Source organism: Athalia rosae, chromosome 7 (assembly GCF_917208135.1).
Source record: "Athalia rosae chromosome 7, iyAthRosa1.1, whole genome shotgun sequence".
Classification (NCBI taxonomy): domain Eukaryota; kingdom Metazoa; phylum Arthropoda; class Insecta; order Hymenoptera; family Athaliidae; genus Athalia; species Athalia rosae.
In genome coordinates, this window is record NC_064032.1 from 15,694,502 (window position 1) to 15,717,057 (window position 22,556).

Below are 22,556 nucleotides of genomic sequence, written 5' to 3' on the forward strand. Positions count from 1 at the left end.
GGTAATTCAGAAAAGTAATTCACAATGAAAGAAAATAGCAATCCCTAACACACCTACAGAGCATTGTTGCTCCGTTATATTGTTTAAATGGTTTGAAGTGTACCCCGTGAGATGTCGCTAAGTTAATAATATTTTGATGCACATCTCCAAGGTTTTGGTTGGTCGTTGGGATTCGATCGCACATCGTCGAGTTGCGCGGTAGGATCCAGTCTGATTCTTCTTCCCCTGCTCAGTGATCTGCTCCCTCCAAAGTCAGTGCCTCTATTCGGCAGGCGCAAAATCGCAACGTAAGTGAAGGGAACGTACGCAGTTATTGGTTATCGTCAGTAGCCGTCGTCGTCTTCGTCGTTTGACGTTAAGAGACGTGCATCCATAAAAATTGTTCTCTAGTGATTCTTCCCGTTCACTAAGAAGAAGAACAGACAATTATTTGTGTAAAATCTATTATAAATATCGGGAGTGTTTTTTTTTTATCCCGGAACCGCGCTTGCACTACAATCCGATAGCAAAACGTCTGTATGATAAAATTCGAGTCGACACCATAAGAAATAAATTATCTGCATTTATTACTAATAATACAAAGGAAAAATTCTCGAAATTGTGACCAGACCTCAAGATCTGTCAACGTCCCCTTAGATTTTAAGTTGAGTCTTCACGTATAATCGAGAGGAATAATAATAATATAATAATCATATTAATAATAATAATCTAAGTTAAGGTCGATAAAAATCTCGGCACATAAAAAGTGATATAATACACCAAATTATTTGTTAGGTACATAGTAAACGATAATAATAATTAATATACATCAATCAATACGATAAGAGCAAAATGTTCTCCGGTCTAACGAGCCAAGTTTCGACTTGGATGGGTAAAAAGAACGAAGACGGTACAGATGCCGTTCCTCCCGAAGAAAAGGCCGCATCTACTTCTGGAACAGAGGGCGAATTTGACACTGATAAGAAGGACGCCAGGTATAATGAATGCACTCACTTTTCGAATGAAAAATTGATACAGGAGTTTTAAGAGATGAATAAACGAACAGCCCGATTCTAAACTGTTTGTATATTCCACTTTGTAAGTTATACTATATTCATGGCTTGTTCATTATCAGTACAGTTGAATGACATCAGGATAGGTGACGTTTGTCAATAACAACGTTCATTGTGCTTGTCAATTGTGTTGTATCTTTTGATTCCATTTTTATTTTCATATCTGGTAATCGGAATTGTCGGACTCGTGTATATGAACAAGACATAAAAGTTCTTCAGATTCTTTCCCTTCTGGGACTCTGAATTCGGTTGCCTTCGAAATTGAACTCGACAATGTATTACGTAAGGATTATCGATTCCTTCAAACACCACCAGGAAGGTGTGAAAGAGAAGAGACTAAGGATAATGATAACAAGGGTGACAACTCTGGTTCATCCATCGTTATAAGTATGCACACGTTTGGTTTGACGAATATTCGAGAGAATTGAATAATTGTCTTTTCGAATTCAGCATTCTCGTGAAATGTAATAATCCTAGGGGAAATTTGAGAGAGTTAAGCCCTAATAATCCATACTTCGCATCATCCGTTGCAAGAAACTTTCTTACTCCTTGCCGACAAATTTCATAAAAAATACTAAAGTTTTTGGTCCTGAAGAGCTCTGATATTTTTCTGCAAAATCAAACAAACATTCGATGAATGTATAACTCTGGAAATTTTTGAGATGAGAATTTATCAATATATCAAATAGTTGCCCTAATTCTGTTTTAATTCATAAGTTGAATGTGTAGGCGCCCCCTTCTGAACACACCCCTCTTTTGTATATGCGATAAAAAAAAAATTATGAGAAAAAAAATTGATCAGAAGATTTCTTTCAATTGAATCTCTTTTATCAGCCCAACGAAGGGAAGTAAGCTGGATATGTTGGCCGGCGTCAAGTTCCAGATGTCAGGTTGGCTAAGTGGTGGAATTCCGGGACTGAGTAAGGGCGTCGGGGGTCCCGGAGGAACGGGACAGGTCGAGGGGGATTCACAAGTCCCAATATCATCAGATACCGCCGAAAGTCAAGCATCAAGGGAAAGTGTGCAGGGTGCTGCATCTGAACACGTAAAAGACGATGATGCTAGCAGGTGGGTTGCTGGGTATGTGTGTGTTCGGTGTTCTGGAACTATAAAATTTTCAAATTACCATCATTCGCATATCTTTTTATACTTCTATTTGCACTTCACCGATAGATCTGCTAGATAACAACTTCGATCACTAGACACATCAACCTTTGGCATTCAATGGGTTTTGTTTTCTGTTTTTTCTTCCATCGAAATCCCACCCCAATCGCAGAAACGCGATCGTTACAATATTAGTTATGCTGGTTAGATTTTCTGACAGCAAAGAAAAGAAACAGAAAATTGTTAATTACTTTTTAAACATAGCTTATCTTTTTTTTATAATAGAGTAGTATTATTTTAATATCTGTACAAATATCAACTTAAACGTTATTTCAAATATTTAATCCGACAGTGCAACCGGCGGTGCAGATAGCGGTCCAGCAAGCCTTGAGGGAACCCCAACTGACGACAAAGATGGACAGCAGGCTTTCGGTGCCGGTAAGAAACCAGACTTTTCTTCAGTCATTTAATATCTCCATTTCTCTGGATTACCATTTTTCAGCCCCGTTCCTCGTCCGAGAATTTCCGTTACTTCAGACCTGAATTGAATCTAATTCAATTCGTTTGAATTCCCGTGATAAATTGCTTCTTTCTTTTTTCGCGTTTTTATTCAATTCCGTTTGCTCGATACGAAATTCATACTAACAGGTATAGGGCGTGCAGTGGACATTCATTTATAGCACAGATAATTATAAGAATAATAATGATAATAATAACAACAACAATCCAGATAAGACGTATTAAGAATGAGATATAGGACGTATATAAATATCTGGATAAGAGAGCTTCTTGAAGACGTTATTATGGTGGTAATGGTGACTACAATGCACTGTGAGAGAAAAGTTGTGTCCTGTCACATACGTAATACGTGCCAGGTATACTACGTGTGGGTGTCTCGTTATTTTTTCTGCGACCGTTGAACCAACGTTATCCCATAATGCATAATATGGGTACAATATAGAATAATGCGTGACTTTGCATATAAAAAAAAAAATTTCATCCCAAGTTTAATCTCTCTCTCACATTATTCTATTTATCCTATTATACACGTATCCACCGAATTAAATTCTTCTTTTTTGCAAACGCCTCTTTCTAATCCTGGTTCTTGGACTATTGTAACTGTAACGACACACCAATAATTGAAATCGATCATGCGATAAAAGTAGCTTGAAATGAAAAAGAAAAAGAGACAAAATGAACGTGGAGAAAAAAATTGGCAAGGCTAGCTCATATTGTAAAATTTTGCAGACATACGACTTATGTCTACCCACCCATCTATCACCCGGTGCACCAATTCTTGCTACACATAATAACTATATTGATTTTTCAATGCAGCAACTGGAGCTACAGCAGTCTCTCTTGATTATTGTCGCGATCGTTGCAGTTTGTGCGAAAAAAAATAAGAAACCAACTACTGAAAAACTTGAGAAATCTCATCTATACTTATTTCTAACTTAATTATCTTTTATCTTTTTATCAATTTGTCGCTTTACATTTATTTATCATCTGATCCTGAATTTTTTTGATTTACAGTATCTACGAAAGCAATAGCAGGAGCTAAGAGTCTCGGTGGATTTTTATACAGCGCCGTAAATAAGGCTGGTAAATCTGTAGCTGAAGCAAGTGCAAAGATCAAGAAAACCGTCGAAGAAAACGTGAGTACAAGCAGTAATATAAACGAGCCGGAGAGAGAGAGCGAGAGAGAGAAGAAATATCTTCAAAACATTCCTCCTCTTTCTTTTTCTATTTTCAATAAATTATTCTTTTATCTTACCCTCAATTAAATCCCGCAATTAAAATTCTACTCTCGCTATACCCAAAAACTGCTTTAAAAAAATGAGTAAAATAGAAAATAAAGCACAAACTTGAATGAAAAAATCAAAAGAAAAAGAAAATGTAGGGGGAAAACGGCGCTGGCGTTCAAGTACGATGATACTTGAGAGGGAAACAAAAAGAAATGATGTGTCTTGATAATTATTTTGCTCTTTTATTTTTCAAATACGAGAAAAAAGAAAGTTTCTTCAATGGTTTCAATTTGGTGCGTATATGTAGAGGTACACATGTATCCTATATTCTCTAATTGAGTTATCAAAATTTTTCTATAAAACTTGAATTATTAAAAGGTATACAGAGTGATTTTCAGTTGAGATGTAAGACTGTATAAAACTTGTTACATGTTTCTAACGATAGTTTGCAGTGAATTGAGAATGAAGCGAGGCGGTAGTATAACACACGAATTGCAAGGGAAGGTAGATAGCCAAGCTACGTATACGTACATCGTATGTATGTACATGTAAAATACATACGTATCTCTATGTATAAATGCACACCGTAGGCACATGGGTATGGGGTGGGTGCATACGTATAACGTCGAAAAGGTAGCGCGGCAGCAACCTCTGAGCCACCCCCGGCGCCTATTGATCCGCAACCCCTCTTACTCCCAACCCTCGACGGTTACGTCCTCGCTCGCACTTGTCGCCCCCGCGTATCCTTTTTTCACCCCGACAACCCTCGACGTCGACGTCCGACACGAGGCGACGGACGCACGGATTTGTCCCCGAGTCGTTAAACGGATGCAATGATATACATTACACGTATACGTACGCGTAGAGGGTATGCTCTGCCAACTCGAACATCCTTGTCGCGAAAATCTTCTTTTTCAAACCGATTTTTATGCATTGCATTTTTGAAAATATTCAATCTACCATCGACGTCCAAGCTATCTCGATCAATGAAACTTTCCTCTACTCTATGTCAATTATTCATTTACAAAAACCATTACCTACACCGTCTGATGGGGCAGAAAGAGATATGAACGGAGGATAAAAAAAAAGCATACAGCTGAATAAATAAATAATAATAACGTTCGTAAAAATGAAAATTTATTTTTGTCGCCAGAGAAAGAGAGAGCTCACAATTTGAACGATCGATAGATTTATCATAATCCCCCGCGATTTTTATTATTACTATTTATTTTATCCGTCTTTCTATTCGTTTTTTCCATTTTTCTTCGACTCGTTTGATTTGAATTTATGTGTACTGTAATAATACCTATACCATTTCATATTCTGTACGTGTTTGTCTACATGGTGAAAAAAAACATTTTACATGTCTATCGATCCCTTTCCGATGTGTTCAGGTCAGCAATCAGGTAATTTAATCTGTGTTTTATACTGCATTGTAATCAGAAACGATTGATTAATAGCTTCTAGTTATAGCGTCTCTTCTACTTTATCCATTCATTTATTCATTTCTTCATTTTTTCTGATAGACATACCGACACGAAACACGACCATACAATTATGAACCATGTGTGTACATATGTATATACTTACAAGTAGCAATTAATACCGCTTTTGCTTATTACAAGTATGATAATCTAATTGATTTTTTCCCCCGTTTGCTTTCAAGATTATCAATTATTTCGAATCCATCCTAATTCAGAAAAGAGAGATGAATTTCTTCTTTCAGCAAAGTAAACTGTTTTACTCGTAAAATTTAAAATCTCAGATACTTGAAGAAATAAAAAAAAAAAAAAAAAGTTCCAAAATGAAACAAAATGAATAAATAACAATATTGAAAACCATATATCGGTCATATTGGAAATATCGAATAACTTATTCGAGTAGTTGTTCTGCTTTCCCCCGTGGGATCGTATGTAATATTATAATTTAATTGAAAAATGGAAATTCCAAGAAGCTCTAGCATGAAAGAAAGGTTTTTCAATTATCATATCCTGAAATGGATGATATCAACTCTGACTATAGGCAGCACAAGTGAATTATTTGTCATGAATATACAAGTTTATCGCGACAGTTTACATACTAGTATATGTATGTACTAGTGCACGTAGTTTAGGGTAGTTATAGGACATTGCATACCTACTCACGCATATATCGGGGGCACGAGGCGATTAAACTTCAAACTTTCCATAGAATTTTACTTCTGAAGTATCAATCATACGTATGATGTTAGGTGGAATAGAATTTAGAGAATCCGACGTATACTCTGGGAACGAACTAGGAGCCACGAGTAGAGAGGTGAGTGTTTATTCGATTCCGGATGAAATAGAGAAAAAGGAGAGAACCGTGGTATTTTATATCTCTTCTCGTGCTATGTACAGGTATAGGTGATTCAAGAGTTGGATAGAAAAGCAGTTTTCCCACCCATTGCCCTATAATACTGTACACTATGTAATATTCATAGCTCTGTAATTTCTATTCTTTTTTCTAATTTGTTTTTTTATCTTCATTATTAACTCTCATCGTCGGTTGTACGTACAATATATTATGGATAGAAAAAATGGGCGGCTCGGTGTAAGTAGGTATGGTAGAAAATATACACAGGTATACCATTTATAGTTCAGGGGGGTGGGATTGGTAGAGGGTTGTGTCCGTGACGTCGAGGGACATCTGGGTCACGTGCGCCGCCTCTGACCTACATAATCCAGTCTTTATTAGGTCTTTGCCTTGGAAATTTTCAATATAAATTATCCGACTATTTCGCACGTCGCATATTTTTGATTTATCGATTTGGATAGATGATAATCTCAGTCGTTATTTTCGTAGGATTACATACGGTATTTTTTTTCTTATTTGCTGCTGCGTTTCCATCGCTGCTGTTTCACTTTCTTCCTTCGGTTTTAGTTTTTCATCAGTCATAATTTATCGTGTAAACTTTTACATATCGTAAGAACACTGTACACTTGTACAATTTATTTTGAATTTTTTAAAACAATCGAGACGGCAAAAAAAATCAAACATATTATAAATTTAATCATATCACTAGACACATCTAATGAACACATTTTTAGATACTTCTGGAGGAAAACGTGAGACAGGTGAGCTGACAAGTGAAATCTATCATAGAACATCATAGAGACAAAGAGGAAGGGAGAGAAATAATAATTATGACAGTAGTAACAATAACATTAATTGTCAGTTATCATTCGGTATGAAAGTACCGAGTACATTGCTCATAAAGGAAAGAAAAAAAAAAATTGGACGAAGGTTACAGAAAAAAAGAGTTCCTTTTTTCAGTAGTTTCCGTATACGTAATATATCCGATCGATAGAGTCCTTCTCAACGTTTTAAAACGTGGCTGCTGCTGCACCAGTACAAAATTGTGGAATACATTCCATTGCATAACTTTGATTCGATTCGAGAGCAGTCTGATAAAGTTTGCTAAAATTACCCTCGCCAATAACGAAAAAAAAAACCAAATAAAATCATCATATTAAGCATGAATTATTTTTTTATTTCATCCGAGTATAAACGTCATTTAGATGATTGTTCTGTTTTCTCTTATTTTCAGAGTCTTTTAGGCGAGTTCAACAAGGAACAAGACGCCTTCATAGCTAGTAAGCAGGGTGAAAAAGGTGAGGCTGTTGCGCCATGGGTTGGAGCACCGAACGAGGAAGCCCTACGCGAAGAATGTTTAGCCCTATCAACCGTAAGCTCATTTATCAATCTGGTTTTTTCTTGATCTTTTTTGTCTTTTTATTATTCGTGTATTTCTACTGTCATTTGGGTAATTTCGAATGATATTCCTTGTAAACGTTGGACAAAGCCTATTAACTTTGTGTTGGTTGACATCTACTTCAATTGATCCCATCGCACGCCTCTCGGGATAAGAAGAGAGGCTTTTTCTCTCTCTTCCTGTTTTCTATATTTTTTCCAACCGTCATTCGATTACGCGTGGATCAATAATTGGCAGATACATCCTCTGTGAGCTGTTATAGCTTCTTAAACTCGCATATTGAACTTTTAGATGTCATAGTATAGGTGTAATTTAATATGATCTCCTCAACATGGAGTTTTTTTTTCTTGATTTTTTTCTACTCCCGAGGGAGAGCTGTTTTTAATTTTATTATAGCATACTTATCTATGGCGTTGAATTGATATTATCCCCTCCTGCCCCCCCCCTTTCATATTTAGGATCGACGTAATTTCGTCAGAGCTCCTCCACCGGGAGTTGAATTTGTATGGGATTTCGAAGCTGCTCAGCCTGTCGCGCAAGCTACACTCGCTTTAGATCCCAATTTGGAAACAATGAGGTTCGAGCTTGTACCAAAAGTGTAAGTAAAATCTTTATATTTGATTCATTGATTGATCTTTTTTTCTTTCTTTTTTTTTTTTTAATACCGAACATTATGACAATTGGCGTTCAGAATTAGATACCGTGAAATTTCCTGAAATATTATACGTGAATAATAATGTTGATTTCATCTTTCACTCTTTTAAGGATATCCGAGGAGAATTTCTGGCGCAATTACTTTTATCGAGTATCGCTATTGCGTCAAAGTCACGAATTAAACGCAATGGCAAGTCAAACTGAAAGCAATCAGAACCTTATATCTGCAGGCAGCATCGATCACACCCAAGGTAACTAAAATAATTGAACTAATGATCGATAAGTAAATTTCAATCCTATTGAATGTAGAAGATAATATTCCAAGTACAATTACGTATGATAGTTAGGGAAAGTACTGAATCCAATATCCACACCCGCAATTGATTTTCACCGCAAGTATTGATGTTCAGATTATTTTCCGTTTTATTTTGTCATTTGTCTATTTGTGGAAACTATAGGTATATTTAAACTCACAGACATGCATCATCGTAGAAAGAGTTTTAGCATCGCACCCGCAACAACATTCTTCTTGTAATTTGATTTGAATTTTTCTATTATGCCTGCCTTGTATTCAAGCGTTCATTATTTACTTTTTTTTTTTAATTCCATTTTTTATGTATAATTTCGTAATTGGTTAGCTATGAGTTCTTGTCGTTATATCCCGAGATCAGATAAGTCCTCGTCTGCTGGATTGGGATCGACGTCGACCACCGGATCTGGAGTTAACGGATCATCATCTTCGTCAATGAGGTCTGTAAGAAGAGACAATTACAGTGTAGAAATGCATGGAAATACGGATGAACAGACGGAATCTTCATCGTCTGTAAGACCGTCGAATGATACCACCGCAGCGATATCGTCGGCGGTAGAAACTTCACCTGCTCACGAATTTGTGTCGGACACAATGAGAGCCTCGGACACGGATATACAAGAGGTCAGAGAGGGGATGAAAAAATTAGGGATGCAACCTCCAAAAGGCAAGTGATTCTAACGCGGTTTAGTAATTTAGAATAATTATGTTTTTTCTTTTTTCATTCGTCATTTTTAAATTTATAATTGTTATTATGAATAATTTCCTCATTTCATCACGCTTCACCCAGCTCGATTCTTTATCTGTGAACGCACCCAATCATCGCATCGCATAGCATTTGCATCGTGATCGTAATTACAGCTTCTTGCCCTAAAATATCTCCTCATTATATTATTTTTCTAAATGTTATTTAATGCAGCATGCGTTCGCCCGATAGATTGTTGACGTGTAATAGAACAAGGATAACTCTAGCGTAAGAAATTTACAACCAGCTATTTCATATGTATGTTATAGATGTACGTATATGAAATAGTTACAATTCACCCCCTTCCGCACCCACCACCCCCTTCGTTTTATATACTTATAACGTTTTATGTCTAAAGAAAATATTTTTCTATTCTATTTTGTCAACAGCCTAAGAAGAGGAGTGTTAATCCGGTTTAACAGTAACGAAAAAAAAAACAAAACAAAAAAAAGAATATGAATAATAATAATGAAAATGAAAGAAGCCACACACCCCCTTACCAGCTGATCGTACGATCGTTTACATATACCTTATTATTTTTTTTCTTTATTCCTTTCTGCTTTACTTTGATTTGCAACGAAGAAAAATCAATGAAAAAAAAAGAGAATAATTGACACTTAAATTAGAAGACCAAAAATGGTATTTAATGTACCAATTGACTTATTTATTCTTATAAATTTATTCGTGTGATTTTTTGTTCCATTCAATTCACTCAAATTCCCTACATTACACTTGATTTTTGTTGTGGTTTTGTTGTTACTGTTCTTAATTAATTTGTTTAATTTGTTACGTCGAATTTCTTCTTCCTCAATCGTAAAAATTCAACGGCATAGTATTATAGTTATAAAGTAATTATGATGATAATAATAATGATTAAAAAACAATAATAATAATGACACACACACACACACAAATACACACACGCACGCACGCACACACCCGTAATAACCCGATACATGGATGATAATAAATAATGAATAAAATGTAATATAATATTTTAACGACCTATAACACGTAACTGTCTGCATTTTGTTATGCATGTAATAAATACATGTACGTACACGTACATGAGTATAACGATTAAAAAGAAACAGCAAGTCCTAAAGTACCTATGCAGTATACGTGAAAAAGAAAGAGAGAAATAGAAAACAATAATTTATCGTTTGTCTGTTGTCGAATTGAAACATTTATAATAGTTATTGCATATATGCTGTTATAAATAATATGTATTTACATATATTAGATGACTATAATTATACAACATTAATTGTTATATTTGATCTTATTACGAATGACAACTTCAAACTTCAGTCACAAAAGAAGATAAACAAATAAATTATTGATTAAATAATTCAACAACTATCACCGCGATGACGTATGAATATTGTAATTGAGTCGTACTATTATGACGTGAAACTACCGCTTCAACTAATTTCGATACGGATGGTATTAATCATAACGAAAACACACAATAAGATAATTCTGACATTGAAATAACGAAAACTCAAAAGAAACGGGGGAAAAAGAATGTTAAATTTGATGTCATTCGATTGAAATAACAACAATAACACCAACAACAATAATAATAATGATAATAATATCAACTGTAATACATACACTTGGAAACATTTATAAACACACACGTACATAATTCGTCTAATAATTATACCTATGCATACATACATACTACATACATACAAGCCTATGCATATACATATTAATATATACATATATGTATATTATATTATATTATAGTTCAATATATTTATAGCAACCAAATGATCGATGATGATTGAAAAAAAGAAGTAAAATAAACAAATAAGTAATATGATGATCATTATATATATACCACCTATAGATATTATAAATCCCACTCGATTATATAATATGCATTTAATTGAGATGTAAGAATCGCGGGAAAAAAATTAAACGAATAAAAAAAAATAATAATAATAAGATGATGATGATGATGATGATGATAAATTTCACTATCTGTCTGTCCGTCTGTCTGTCCGTCTGTCTGTCTGTTTGTGTCTCTCTCATCTTGAATAATTCTTCTATAATATTCTATTGAAAATTATGTACTACATGTACATACATACATCTACATATACCTATATGTACGGATATTATTTTCTCTCCGTGTTGTAAAAGTATACAGTATAATATTATAAATGTTATCCTATATACATATGCATATGTAGGAGAACAAGAAAAATAATGATGAAAGAAAGATAGAAGAAAAGATATAAGAAAACTTAAAATTATTGTATTACAATGATAATATGGCGGATGGATGAAATATAGGTATATATAGTATATATATACCTACATATGCAAACATATGTATATATAATAAAAAGATAAATATTTATAAGATCATGTATAAATATATATCTATATTATATATATGATTAAAAATTCGTTGAATGACAATACGTGTTTAAAAAGAGAAAAATGAAAAAAAAATAACAAAATAAAATTGAACAAAACAAAAAAAACAATAAAACTCGTGCAAAAATATAACAAATAAGTAATGTATATATCCATACATATGGAAGAATAATTTCGCGGATAATTATTATGTACAATCTGTATCGTTCGATAATAATCGATTTATTATTTCTTCAGCACGGGCTATCGGTTTATAAATTGAAACGTTGCAGCGAACAGTTTAATTGGGTGATCTTTTGCATTTCTTTGACTGTATAACCCAAGCATTTATTGAATGAAGAGAACATTGAAAATAAAAAATAGGTGAAATGACTGAGAAAATCAGCAGAAAAGGCGAATCAGAATGATGATGATGATAAATTCAAATTTTTCTCTTATTTTTAAATGACCGTAGTCGTTCCCAACTGTTGAGATGAAAAATTTTAAATCATCTTTCTTTTTCGTCATTTATAGAAGCTCCGCGAGCTACCTGGATATGCAAAAAAACTGACATTACTGCGGCGTATGATACAGTGTAATGATAAATTTAAAATACGTATAATTCATTACTATCAGATCGGTAGGTTACAAAAAATATGCAGCCTGAATAATAATTATACTATCGTTATCAATTACCCTTTTGAATTGCATAGCAAAGGAAATAAAAATAACAATGATATTAAACATGATAATAATGATTACACACAGAGAGAAGGCAAGATATTCAAATTTTTGAAAAACCATTATAGGGGAAAATAAATTAACATAATCCAAACAGAAAAACCACACGTTTCAAATTTCGGGCTTAAAGTAATAAGATAATGATCATAATAATAGTAACAATAATAATTTACGCAATAACAATGTTGTAAATACACTGCAATCCAAACACAAGGCACGTATTTGAAAAAAAATGTATACGTTAAATTCGTTGCAAATAGATCAATCAATTTTTTTCTCCTTCGGTTCTACTGTAAATCTTTCGTTACCTCTTTCTAATATACAGTCATAGATATATTGAACAGTATACTTGACGAAACTGAAGTTGGAGTAAATTTTTATTCTTTCAATTTCTTTCTCTACACATGTATTATATTGATGATTCATCACAACAACAACAACCACAACAACAATAACAATAATAATAACAATAATAGTAATAATAGTGATAGTGATAGTAACAACAACAACAATAAGAAATAAATATGTATATCATGTTTCTCTGAATAGACGACGCGCACTATAAGCTGGGTTTTCAATTGATTTGACAGTCTCTTTTATCAAATATTTGATCAATTAAATTGAATCTCTTTCGTTGATTGATTAATTTATAATTACTAGACATATGATATACGTTGGAATTAGTGTTGATTCGCTGTCACTTGAATCAGAATGAGAAAGAAGAGCAAGCATCTCATCGTCATTACAATTCCCGCTGATCGAATAATCGATTGAAATATTTTTTGTTCCTGGCGTATCGCTATTTTATTCATCACATGCACTGTGTAACCACTCCTCATCTTCTACGTCAGCAACCACTAATCTTTTTTATTATTTAATATTTCTTTTCTGTGTATATGATTCATTTGATTTTGTAATTTATCCATGTATGAATCTTTATTCATTTATTCATTAATTTTTTTTTTACTCCAAAAAGAAGTATGGGTTCGTTTTATTTTGCAACATGTTTGACCCTCACCCGCTTGTTAAAATTGATTTGAAAAATAACAAAGGGATTGAAAGCATAAGAGAAAAGGGTTTTAAAACCAAGAAAAAAAAATATTAATCACCCCTCTGGAAATCCGCTAAATCTACACGCTGCTTCTGTGACTCTCTCTCTGCAGAAGAAGATTGGGAACGAGAATTGGAAGCTGAACTTCGAGACTTTGAGGTCGTCCCTGCTGGAAACGGTAAACCAACCTCTGGAATTTGTGGTAAAGACGGAGGATCGTCGACGTCAGCTTTAGTCAGGGATGACTGGGAGGAACAAATTGACGAATTACTCGGCGAAGAGGATGATCTCAAGTGAAATCGATCGATATCGGTTCTACAAGAACCTATAATGAAAGCGGCTAGAAGGCGCCTGTTGTATACATTTTTCATTTCTCTCTAGGTCTCTCTTTTTATTTTTATCTCTATTCGTTAATTGTTATTGTTATTGCTTCGAAATTAGTTATCATACCTAATTTTTTTTTTACCCGTAATCATTTTCCTTTGTTGTGAGTTCGTTATACGGTGAGGTGATTGTGAAACTTATGTCCACAATCACAATGTTATGTATTATAAAAGAGAGAATTAGACAGAAAAAACAGAATTTGAGAATAAGATAAATTATGGCCGATTGTTTAATAATTCTATAAGTATATCATAGGTTCATGTATTATATTGATTATTATTATCGAATATCCAAGTTCTTCATGTAAAGTCTAACAGTGATCGTTAGCATTGTCGTATGTGTACATGGCTTTTAGAATACTATTATTAATTATCTAATTAACGATTGTATGCTCTTATTTATGATATAATTTTCATTCCTGGAAATCTCGAGGCCTAATTGCGACCGTGAAATGGAATGTTATTGCTGCAGCTGTTGATGTCGAAAAGATAAAAGATGAAGAAAAGAGAACGAAAAATAATTGTAAAAGTCGTATTCTTGATAGTTGCTTTGCTCGAAACGTGCAAACATCATTTCTCTGAATACCAATTTGAAAAAAAATATTCCATCATCGTGTACCTGGGTTGAAATAATGTATACATATGTATATACATATTATTTATATTGTATAAACTGGTAATATATATAATATGTATATTGGCAAGTTTATTGATTGATTGATTAATTAATTAATATAAAAATGATAGTTGTCTGTATAATTGCGAGAAAAAAATTAATAAAATGAATTTGAAACACGCGTACCTAATGTAATACACACACACGTACACACAGAATATAAAATAGCAATACCTATATGTCGATGTGAAATGAGAAGGGAGAAAAAACCAAAATGCATTGAAAACTTTCTGGTATCGCGTTTATAATATACAAATATACAATATACATATATAATTATTGAAAGTATGATGATATACATATAATAAAAGTAATATAAATATGTATAGGTATATATATATGAAACAATATACATATTATATATTAAAATTATGTGAAATTATTAATAACACAGAACAAATTAAATAAAATGATATACGAAAAAAAACGAAAGGAAAAAAAAGCCAAATTATAAGTGAATCATTTAATAAGTAAGAGATATAATAACTCCATGGATTTATACTCATCTTTTATCCATCCCATCCCCATAGTAATCCTTTGTAGTAATCGTAATCTATTTTTACGAGTCATTCGAATGAGAGTGATCACGGTAATTAGAGATCTCATTTACCCTTGAAAGGGGTTTAGGGCTAGAATCTGATCCAACTCTGATCCATAGATCAGTGGTGGAAATAAAGGCGGGAGCCATCTTACTAGATTTTTGAATTGCAGCGCGCACTGGGGGATGATTGTTTCGCAGTGCAGCCAGGCTACTAAAATTGGGGTGGCGATTCTGTATCAGAAGGTCGTTCGATGTTCGATCTTCTATCCCGGTTAAGTTCAGATTCTTCAGAAGCGTTCAGCGTTCAGTCAAATAATTTTTGGCAGCAATTCGCAGCGGTTGATACAAGAGGATACGTATGTCGTGTGAAGTGTCGGTTATTGAAGGTACGTATGTAGAAAAAACATACGCGTAAAATTCAACTTCCTTTAGAGAGAATTAACGCCGAAGTTCGGTAATAATTTGCGGTGCGGTATCCCAACCTCATAAAGACGAAATGCTAATAAACAGTGACAAACACCGCGATAAATTTGAAATGGATGTTATTTCATATTATTTCAGAGTGTTATTTGTTTGTTCATTTATAATTTCAATCATCAAACCAACAGGATTTGGACTAACCTTCATTTACGGACTTCATATTTGTTGTTATTGAAATTTGCTTCTGCGTTATCTCTAATTGTACTTCCTTATTACTTTCAGGTTGAAAGGAATGTTAGAAATACTGAGTTCGACTGCATGATCTTATGTGCTACAAATCCGTCGTAAGTGCATTCACAAATAAATGATGATGGAGCAAGAGACTGAACACGTTAGTGAAGTTGCTGCTGTTATGCCTGCTGTTGAAGATAGTCAAAAACCCAAACCCTCTGTTGTTAAGGATGGAGAGACTAACAAAAAAGAAGAAAATAAAAGTGAAAACCTCCATGACAAAACTAGCACTGAAGTAGAAGTGATTAGAGACTATTCCTTAATTCCTCATACTAATGAACCTGTAGAAGATGATTCCAAAGTCGGTCCTAATCTCAAAGTTACTTCTGATTCTCTTTCAATATCTGAGAACCTAGACAGTGATGAAATAAAGCCAGATAATCAACCAGCAAGAACTAAGTTCAGCGTAAGAGACAAGATTAGTGACCAAGATTTGCCGAGCTCTTCACCTGCAGATGCTGAAGCAAATGATAAGGAATCTGCATTGGAGAGCACATACAACTCCGCCAATGACGATTTACAGAAAGAAGAGACATCGTTTGTCAGCGTCAGATTTGATTTAGAATCATCGGACCCCAAAACAAACGTAGAACAGTCAAAAAGGGTTTCGAATGTTAATGAAAACTTTGAGCATGCAAAATCTGGTACAAGGAAAGATGATGAAAGCTCTAACTTACACATACCAACTAAATCTGCCATTTTGTCAGCTGAAGATAGTAATCAAACACAGTCTCAAATGGACATTTCAGACGAAAAAAAAAATGATTCCCAGGAGATCGAAAGAAATGAAAAATCAAAACTGGAGCTGGTGAACTCTGATGTCACAAATGATGACGAAAATTCGGATTTGGCATCACCTGATAAACCAGTTACTATGGAAGTTGGAAATATCTCCCAATCACAGATGGATATTTCTAATAAGAAACAACATGATCCCAAGGAAATCGAAAGAACTAAAGAATCAGAATTAGATCACCTGGATTTTAATGCCAGAAAAGATGCAGAGAACTCGGATTTATCATCACCTGACAAACCTGTTAGTATGGAAGTTGAAGATCTGCCTAAGTCAAGTAATAATATTCTGGGCAAAGAAGAAACTATTACTAAGGACATTGAGAGAATGGAAAAGCCAGAAAAAGTGAGAGATGAATCTGTAGAATTTGAAGACTCTTCTTCCCATATTCCTGATGATCTGAAGCAAACTCCAAAAAATCCTGTAGATGCAGAAGAGGCAGCGGTTAAAATAAATGAAGCTTCTCGCAGTCTTGCGGAAAGTAATACAGACGCAAAGAATAAAGATTTCGAACACTTGGATATGAACCTTGAGAGTACCAACAAAGACCAACAAGAAAAAAATTTAGTTGAGCCAGAAAACACAGAGTTTGTCCAAATATCACAAGAAGATAATCAAGACGATTTGCAAAGTGAAAATCAATCTATAGATAACGCAGAAGATCCATTTGGTGGGTATACTAACCCTGAAAATCTAGAAATGGCTCACATGGAGACGGACGATCTTAGCAGCGAGATTTCAGATTTTAAAAAATTAGGAGACCAAGCAGACAACCTGCAGGATGTTGTCAAAGCAAAAGATAATCTGCAGGATAGATCTGAGCATAATTCCAATAAGGACAGAGCTAACACTCTTGATACCGTCCATACCATCGGTACCGGAGTGGGAATATCATCAAATGATCTTGTCGAGGAACCTGAGAAGCTAGAGAATGCTGCTGTTGAAAAATTTACCAAGAATGACAAAGATGGAGAGCTGACAGATGAAAATAAAAAAAATGCGGAGGCTGGGGATAAACCAGAAGCCAAAAAAGGAGACAAAATTTTGCCAGCTACTAGCCTTGATGTATTAGAGCCTGAAGATGTTCACTCGGATGTTTTGCCAGGACAAGACGACGAGTTATGTATTATCCCAGACAGTATGAAAGTAATTCTTCCTGGTGAAACAATCAACAAAACTAAAGAAGGTGAAGAGAATCTTGCTGGTACCGATACAAAAGATGTTGAGCAGGAATCTGTAACAAGTACGGTAGAGTTGGATGAAATTGTTGAAAAAGAACAAAGCGTAGCTATTCACAGTCCGCATGTAGTTGAAAAAGATGTGACGAACAAGACCTTGAAGAAGTCAGCGGGGAAAAGTAAAGCAAAGAATGCCGCGAATGAATCTATATCTTCTGACGTGATAAATATTGACGAGGAATCCAAGAACTCTGAAATTGAAGAAATCGAAACAAAGGAAAATTGCAAACAGTGCAATAAGGAGAAATCTTGTAAAATAAAGGTGAAAGTGGGGTCAGAATGCTTCAATGTTTGCTCTAAAGAATGTAAGAACAATTTCAAGACCGCAAACAACAAGGCAACTGATATTCCTAGCGACGGAGTTAACTCAAAACGAGAGAAACGATGCGCCGGCTGCCTGCTCATTGTCGAGGCAAACGACGAAAGAAATCTGGCATGGGAGACCATGGAATTTTGCAATGAAGAGTGCTTAGGAAAATTTCAGACGAAATATGGAAGTTATTGCAGGAACTGCAACGGCTCTGTGCAGGCGGTGAGTCTTGGAAAATACTGCGTGAGATTTGGGTATGATGTTCGACAGTTCTGCTGCTCTATTTGCCTGGAAGAGTTTAAAAAAGGACTGAAAGTCTGCAGCTACTGTCAAAAAGATATCAGTTCGGGGGTCGAGGGGTTCTTAGCACCTGTCGGGGATAAGGGGCAGTTCAAAGACTTTTGCACTCAGGACTGTATGGAAAAATATTCCAGGATGAGTTCAAGCGAGCCTCCGATATCAGAAAAAAAATTTTGTGGCGTTTGCCAAGAGGTAAGAGTCAGTTCCATACCTCCACATTTATAATGAAAACAGTGAAATGAGAAAGTTTTTTGATCTGTTTTGTAGGAAAAAATCGTGCACTGTGAAGTTCAAATCGATGGTGGGGGACCAGTGGCGATATGTAGCGAGCCTTGTTTTGCGGCGTTTAAGTTCGTTAATAAAGTGGATCCTGATCAGTGCTCAACGTGTAAAAAGTTCTTCCAGTTGCTGAGTAAAAAAAACTTTGTGGTATTTTATGAAAATGAAGCTCACATGTTCTGTAACAAAACTTGTCTGAACGTTTTCATAATAACTAATAGAAAAATTGTTCCTTGCAACTGGTGTAAAGTAAAAAAGTACAACTTTGACATGATAAAGAAGGAATTAAAGTCTGGACAAGTTATGATGATGTGCAGCTTGAATTGCCTTACACTCTACCAGGTGAGACATCACGGAAATCCTTTTTTCACAATTTCTACGCTGCCCCGCTACCCTGAAAACTCGTTGAAAACATTATTATTTCTTACCGTAGGTCTCAATCAACGCTGTTTCAGCCAAAAGGATAAATTGTGACTTTTGCAAGGAATTCTCTCAAGCGCAGTACCATTTAACGATGTCCGACGCTACAATTCGAAATTTCTGTTCCTATAAATGCGTGATGAATTTCCAAAGTCAGTACACAAAATCTCCTATAACAATACCCGCAAGTGACAATCCTGTGCCAACTGGAATACCCAAAAGAACAATAGCTCAGCGTGCCGAAACTCAAGCTGTTCAGAAATCGACCCGAGATATGCAACAAAATAAAAACCTCCTAGTCATATCAAATGTAACGAGTCTGGCAGCTTCAGGAAATGGGCAAAACTGCAGCCCGATGCCTCAGCAGAACGCAGTCAATAGCGTTGCCGTGCAAAGTCAACCCCAAATTATCTACAAGCAACAAGTGATCGCTAGACCTCCGAGTCCTGTCAAAGTACGCAACAAAATCACGCAGTGTAAACCGCTCATGCACACGAAAGGCGTTTCCGTTCGCCCCCATCCCTGCACGAAATCTACTCAGACTGAGGATAATAACCAGATTATAATCCCCATTCCCGTTCCAATTTATGTACCATATCCTATGCACATGTACAGTATGCCTTTCCCAGTTCCTTTTCCATTTCCCTTACCAGTCCCTGTGCCCATATTTATACCAACCACAAGAAACAGTGCTAAGGGAATTTTCAAAGAAATAAAGAGAATCCAGGAGAGGATACCGGCAGATCCATTCGAGGCAGAGCTTTTGATGATGGCGGAAATGGTTGCTACGGAAAAAAAGCCCAATGAAAGCGATACAGATTCGGAGGATGATAACAGGTTCGTGATTTCAAAATATCTGTCGTGAATTATTGTCAAAATCAATTTTTTTACCTCATAGGAATGACGTTGCTGATGTCCCAGCAAACTCTACCAGTGACGGGTTCAGTCCGGAAGGGGTTGACGCGAGCAATACATTTGGAGACGACATGCTACAAATGGCCCTTAAAATAGCTACTGGAGAACTAGATGAGCCGGCGGTCGATCTTGAGACTGCCTTAACACCGAATACCATAACTGCCACGCAGGCTCCACCCCAGCAGGATACGTCGATTGAGAATGACGGTAGGTCCGAATAATGCTATCCAGAGATTAAATATCTTCATGTATACTATTTATTATCGCAGCGCCGCCAGAACGATTGCCATCAACCCGTGGACGGAAACGTATGGTTCCATACAAGCCACGATCTACACCAAGTAAACGTGGAAGAAGAGCTGCCGCTGGGAATCATGAGATTCCGCTTATGCCACCACCTGAGCCACAACCACCGCCACAACCCAGGATAATGGAGCCCGTAGAAAAACCAGACGCCAATATGGCTCTAAAATATACGTTCGGAGTAAACGCGTGGAGACAATGGGTGAGAAATCGCAGATCTGGGATCAGAAGATGCCTCGTTTTGTCCCAGTTTTATCATATTGACGTGGCGAATATTTTTTTCTTCCAGGTGATTGGAAAGAATGCCGAACTGGAAAAACAGAGCACTCCGCAGAGAAGGGTGAAGCTATTCAAAACGGAGCTCTTGCAATTGACAGCGGACGAACTAAATTATTCCTTATGTTTGTTTGTTAAAGAAGTGAGAAAACCGAACGGCACCGAATACGCACCCGATACGATATACTACTTGTGTCTAGGTGAGAACATCGTCTAAAAATCTCTCGAATCTCAAATATTTCAGATTTAATGACAAACGCTTCGATCGAATATATTTTAATGCAATTTTTACGTATTTCAGGCATTCAACAATATCTCTTTGAAAATAATCGAATAGATAACATATTCACTGACTCTTATTACGAAAAATTCACCGACTGTTTAAATGACGTTGCCAAAAAGTTTTCAGTCCTGTACAATGACGCACGTAAGTAGGAGAGAATTGAATTGTCTTCTGTCGAACAAGTCCGTAAAATATTTATCGTACTTCAATCCTCTCGACAGAATACATCGTTACGAGAGTCGAGGAGGAACACCTATGGGAGAGCAAACAGCTCGGAGCCCATTCTCCGCATGTTTTATTGAGCACGCTCATGTTTTTCAATACAAAACATTTCAACTTGGTGGTGAGTTCCCATAGCTTATTAATGTCTTCATCCAAAGTGATAGTGTTATTGCATTTTTCACATTCATTTTATATTATTTTTATCCATTCAGAGTGTCGATGAGCATATGCAACTATCTTTTTCACATATAATGAAACACTGGAAGAGAAACCCTGCAGCCCAACCTGCAGCTGTGGCCGGAAAAGTCCCTGGTTCACGTAATGTCCTGCTTCGTTTTTATCCTCCTCAATCTGCGCTGGGTGAGGATATGTATTCCAATTACTTCGAATATACTTACGAGCATTGAATAAATCATGAGCAAATCGACATATTTATTATTATCTATTCGCAGAAGCAAATTCAAGGAAAAAAAAGGTCTACGAGCAACAGGAAAATGAAGACAACCCTCTCAGGTGTCCGGTAAAATTATACGAATTCTACTTATCGAAATGGTAAGTGGAAATTTTCAACTGCCTTCATAATTCACTATCTGCGTGGATTAAAATCCCATTTTCCGTTGTTATTATTCAGCCCCGAGAGTGTGAAGACTCGGAACGACGTTTTTTACCTCCTGCCCGAAAGAAGCTGCGTGCCAGACAGCCCTGTTTGGTATTCCACGTCTCCACTTGGAAAGGAACACTTGATAAAAATGCTCTACAGAGTCAAAATGGTCAAAGAAATCAATGTTGCTTTGTTAACTAGTTAATAGCTCTTTCCTCCTTGGTGTTCCATGTATAATGCTTTTTCACACTTCCGTTCGCGGTTTATTTTTATACTTTTGACAAAAAATGAAAGCGTACAGGAGGAAAGAGTGCCACGACGTTGAGTGCGCTCTCAAATCCCTCCGGATAAGGGATAAATTAGCGTTTTCCAATCATTTCAATAAAATTTCCTTCGATCTTTTGGGGTGGTGAACTAGCGTGATCATTTTGAATGTGACGAATTTCATTGATTTCTTATTTTTCCCGACCTTGATTTGGATATCGCGAGAAATATTCAGTTCCAAGATTCGATAAATCCCACTTCCATGGCGCTTCTTATTGTTCGATGGTACAAAAAACGGAGTAAAATTAGAAAATATTCTGAGAGATACGTTCGTTCATGTTGTGATCGGTCATTTTCGGTAGATTCTTATTGAAGATCATGGGTGATGAAAGGATCAGGATCTTGGCTGCTTGCTTGAGATTATAACGATGTAATGATGAAACTGTAGGATTACGTCGTACAGTACTTGTAAAACCTAATTATAGTGTTAAAACGATTTTGTATATAAAACTGAATCTTGACTATAACGGATT

General features: G+C 35.6%; 2 protein-coding genes across 8 annotated transcripts; both read left to right on the top strand.

Annotated features, from left to right (window-relative positions):
- The first annotated feature begins 78 nt into the window (after nt 1-78).
- Nucleotides 79-15,056, top strand: LOC105683277 (synapse-associated protein of 47 kDa). 7 transcript variants are annotated; one of them, XM_012395767.3, is made up of 10 exons: nt 79-974; nt 1,887-2,132; nt 2,509-2,594; nt 3,690-3,811; nt 5,296-5,307; nt 7,470-7,607; nt 8,093-8,232; nt 8,400-8,539; nt 8,960-9,265; nt 13,621-15,056. In XM_012395767.3, the coding sequence occupies exons 1-10, from the start codon at nt 832-834 to the stop codon at nt 13,803-13,805; spliced, it is 1,518 nt and encodes a 505-aa protein (XP_012251190.2). In that variant the 5' UTR covers nt 79-831; the 3' UTR covers nt 13,806-15,056. The 7 variants fall into 7 exon arrangements, with proteins under 7 accessions (XP_012251190.2, XP_012251191.2, XP_020706516.2 ...); XM_012395768.3 differs by having other exon boundaries at nt 1,887-2,120; XM_020850857.2 differs by having other exon boundaries at nt 9,733-13,628.
- A 228-nt stretch (nt 15,057-15,284) lies between these two features.
- Nucleotides 15,285-22,554, top strand: LOC105683328 (zinc finger MYM-type protein 3). Its single transcript, XM_012395862.3, has 12 exons — nt 15,285-15,494; nt 15,811-18,652; nt 18,728-19,081; nt 19,173-19,996; nt 20,058-20,281; nt 20,344-20,579; nt 20,667-20,853; nt 20,955-21,080; nt 21,158-21,279; nt 21,371-21,518; nt 21,611-21,710; nt 21,790-22,554. The coding sequence occupies exons 2-12, from the start codon at nt 15,893-15,895 to the stop codon at nt 21,962-21,964; spliced, it is 5,256 nt and encodes a 1,751-aa protein (XP_012251285.2). The 5' UTR covers nt 15,285-15,494; nt 15,811-15,892; the 3' UTR covers nt 21,965-22,554.
- Nucleotides 22,555-22,556: the final 2 nt, after the last annotated feature.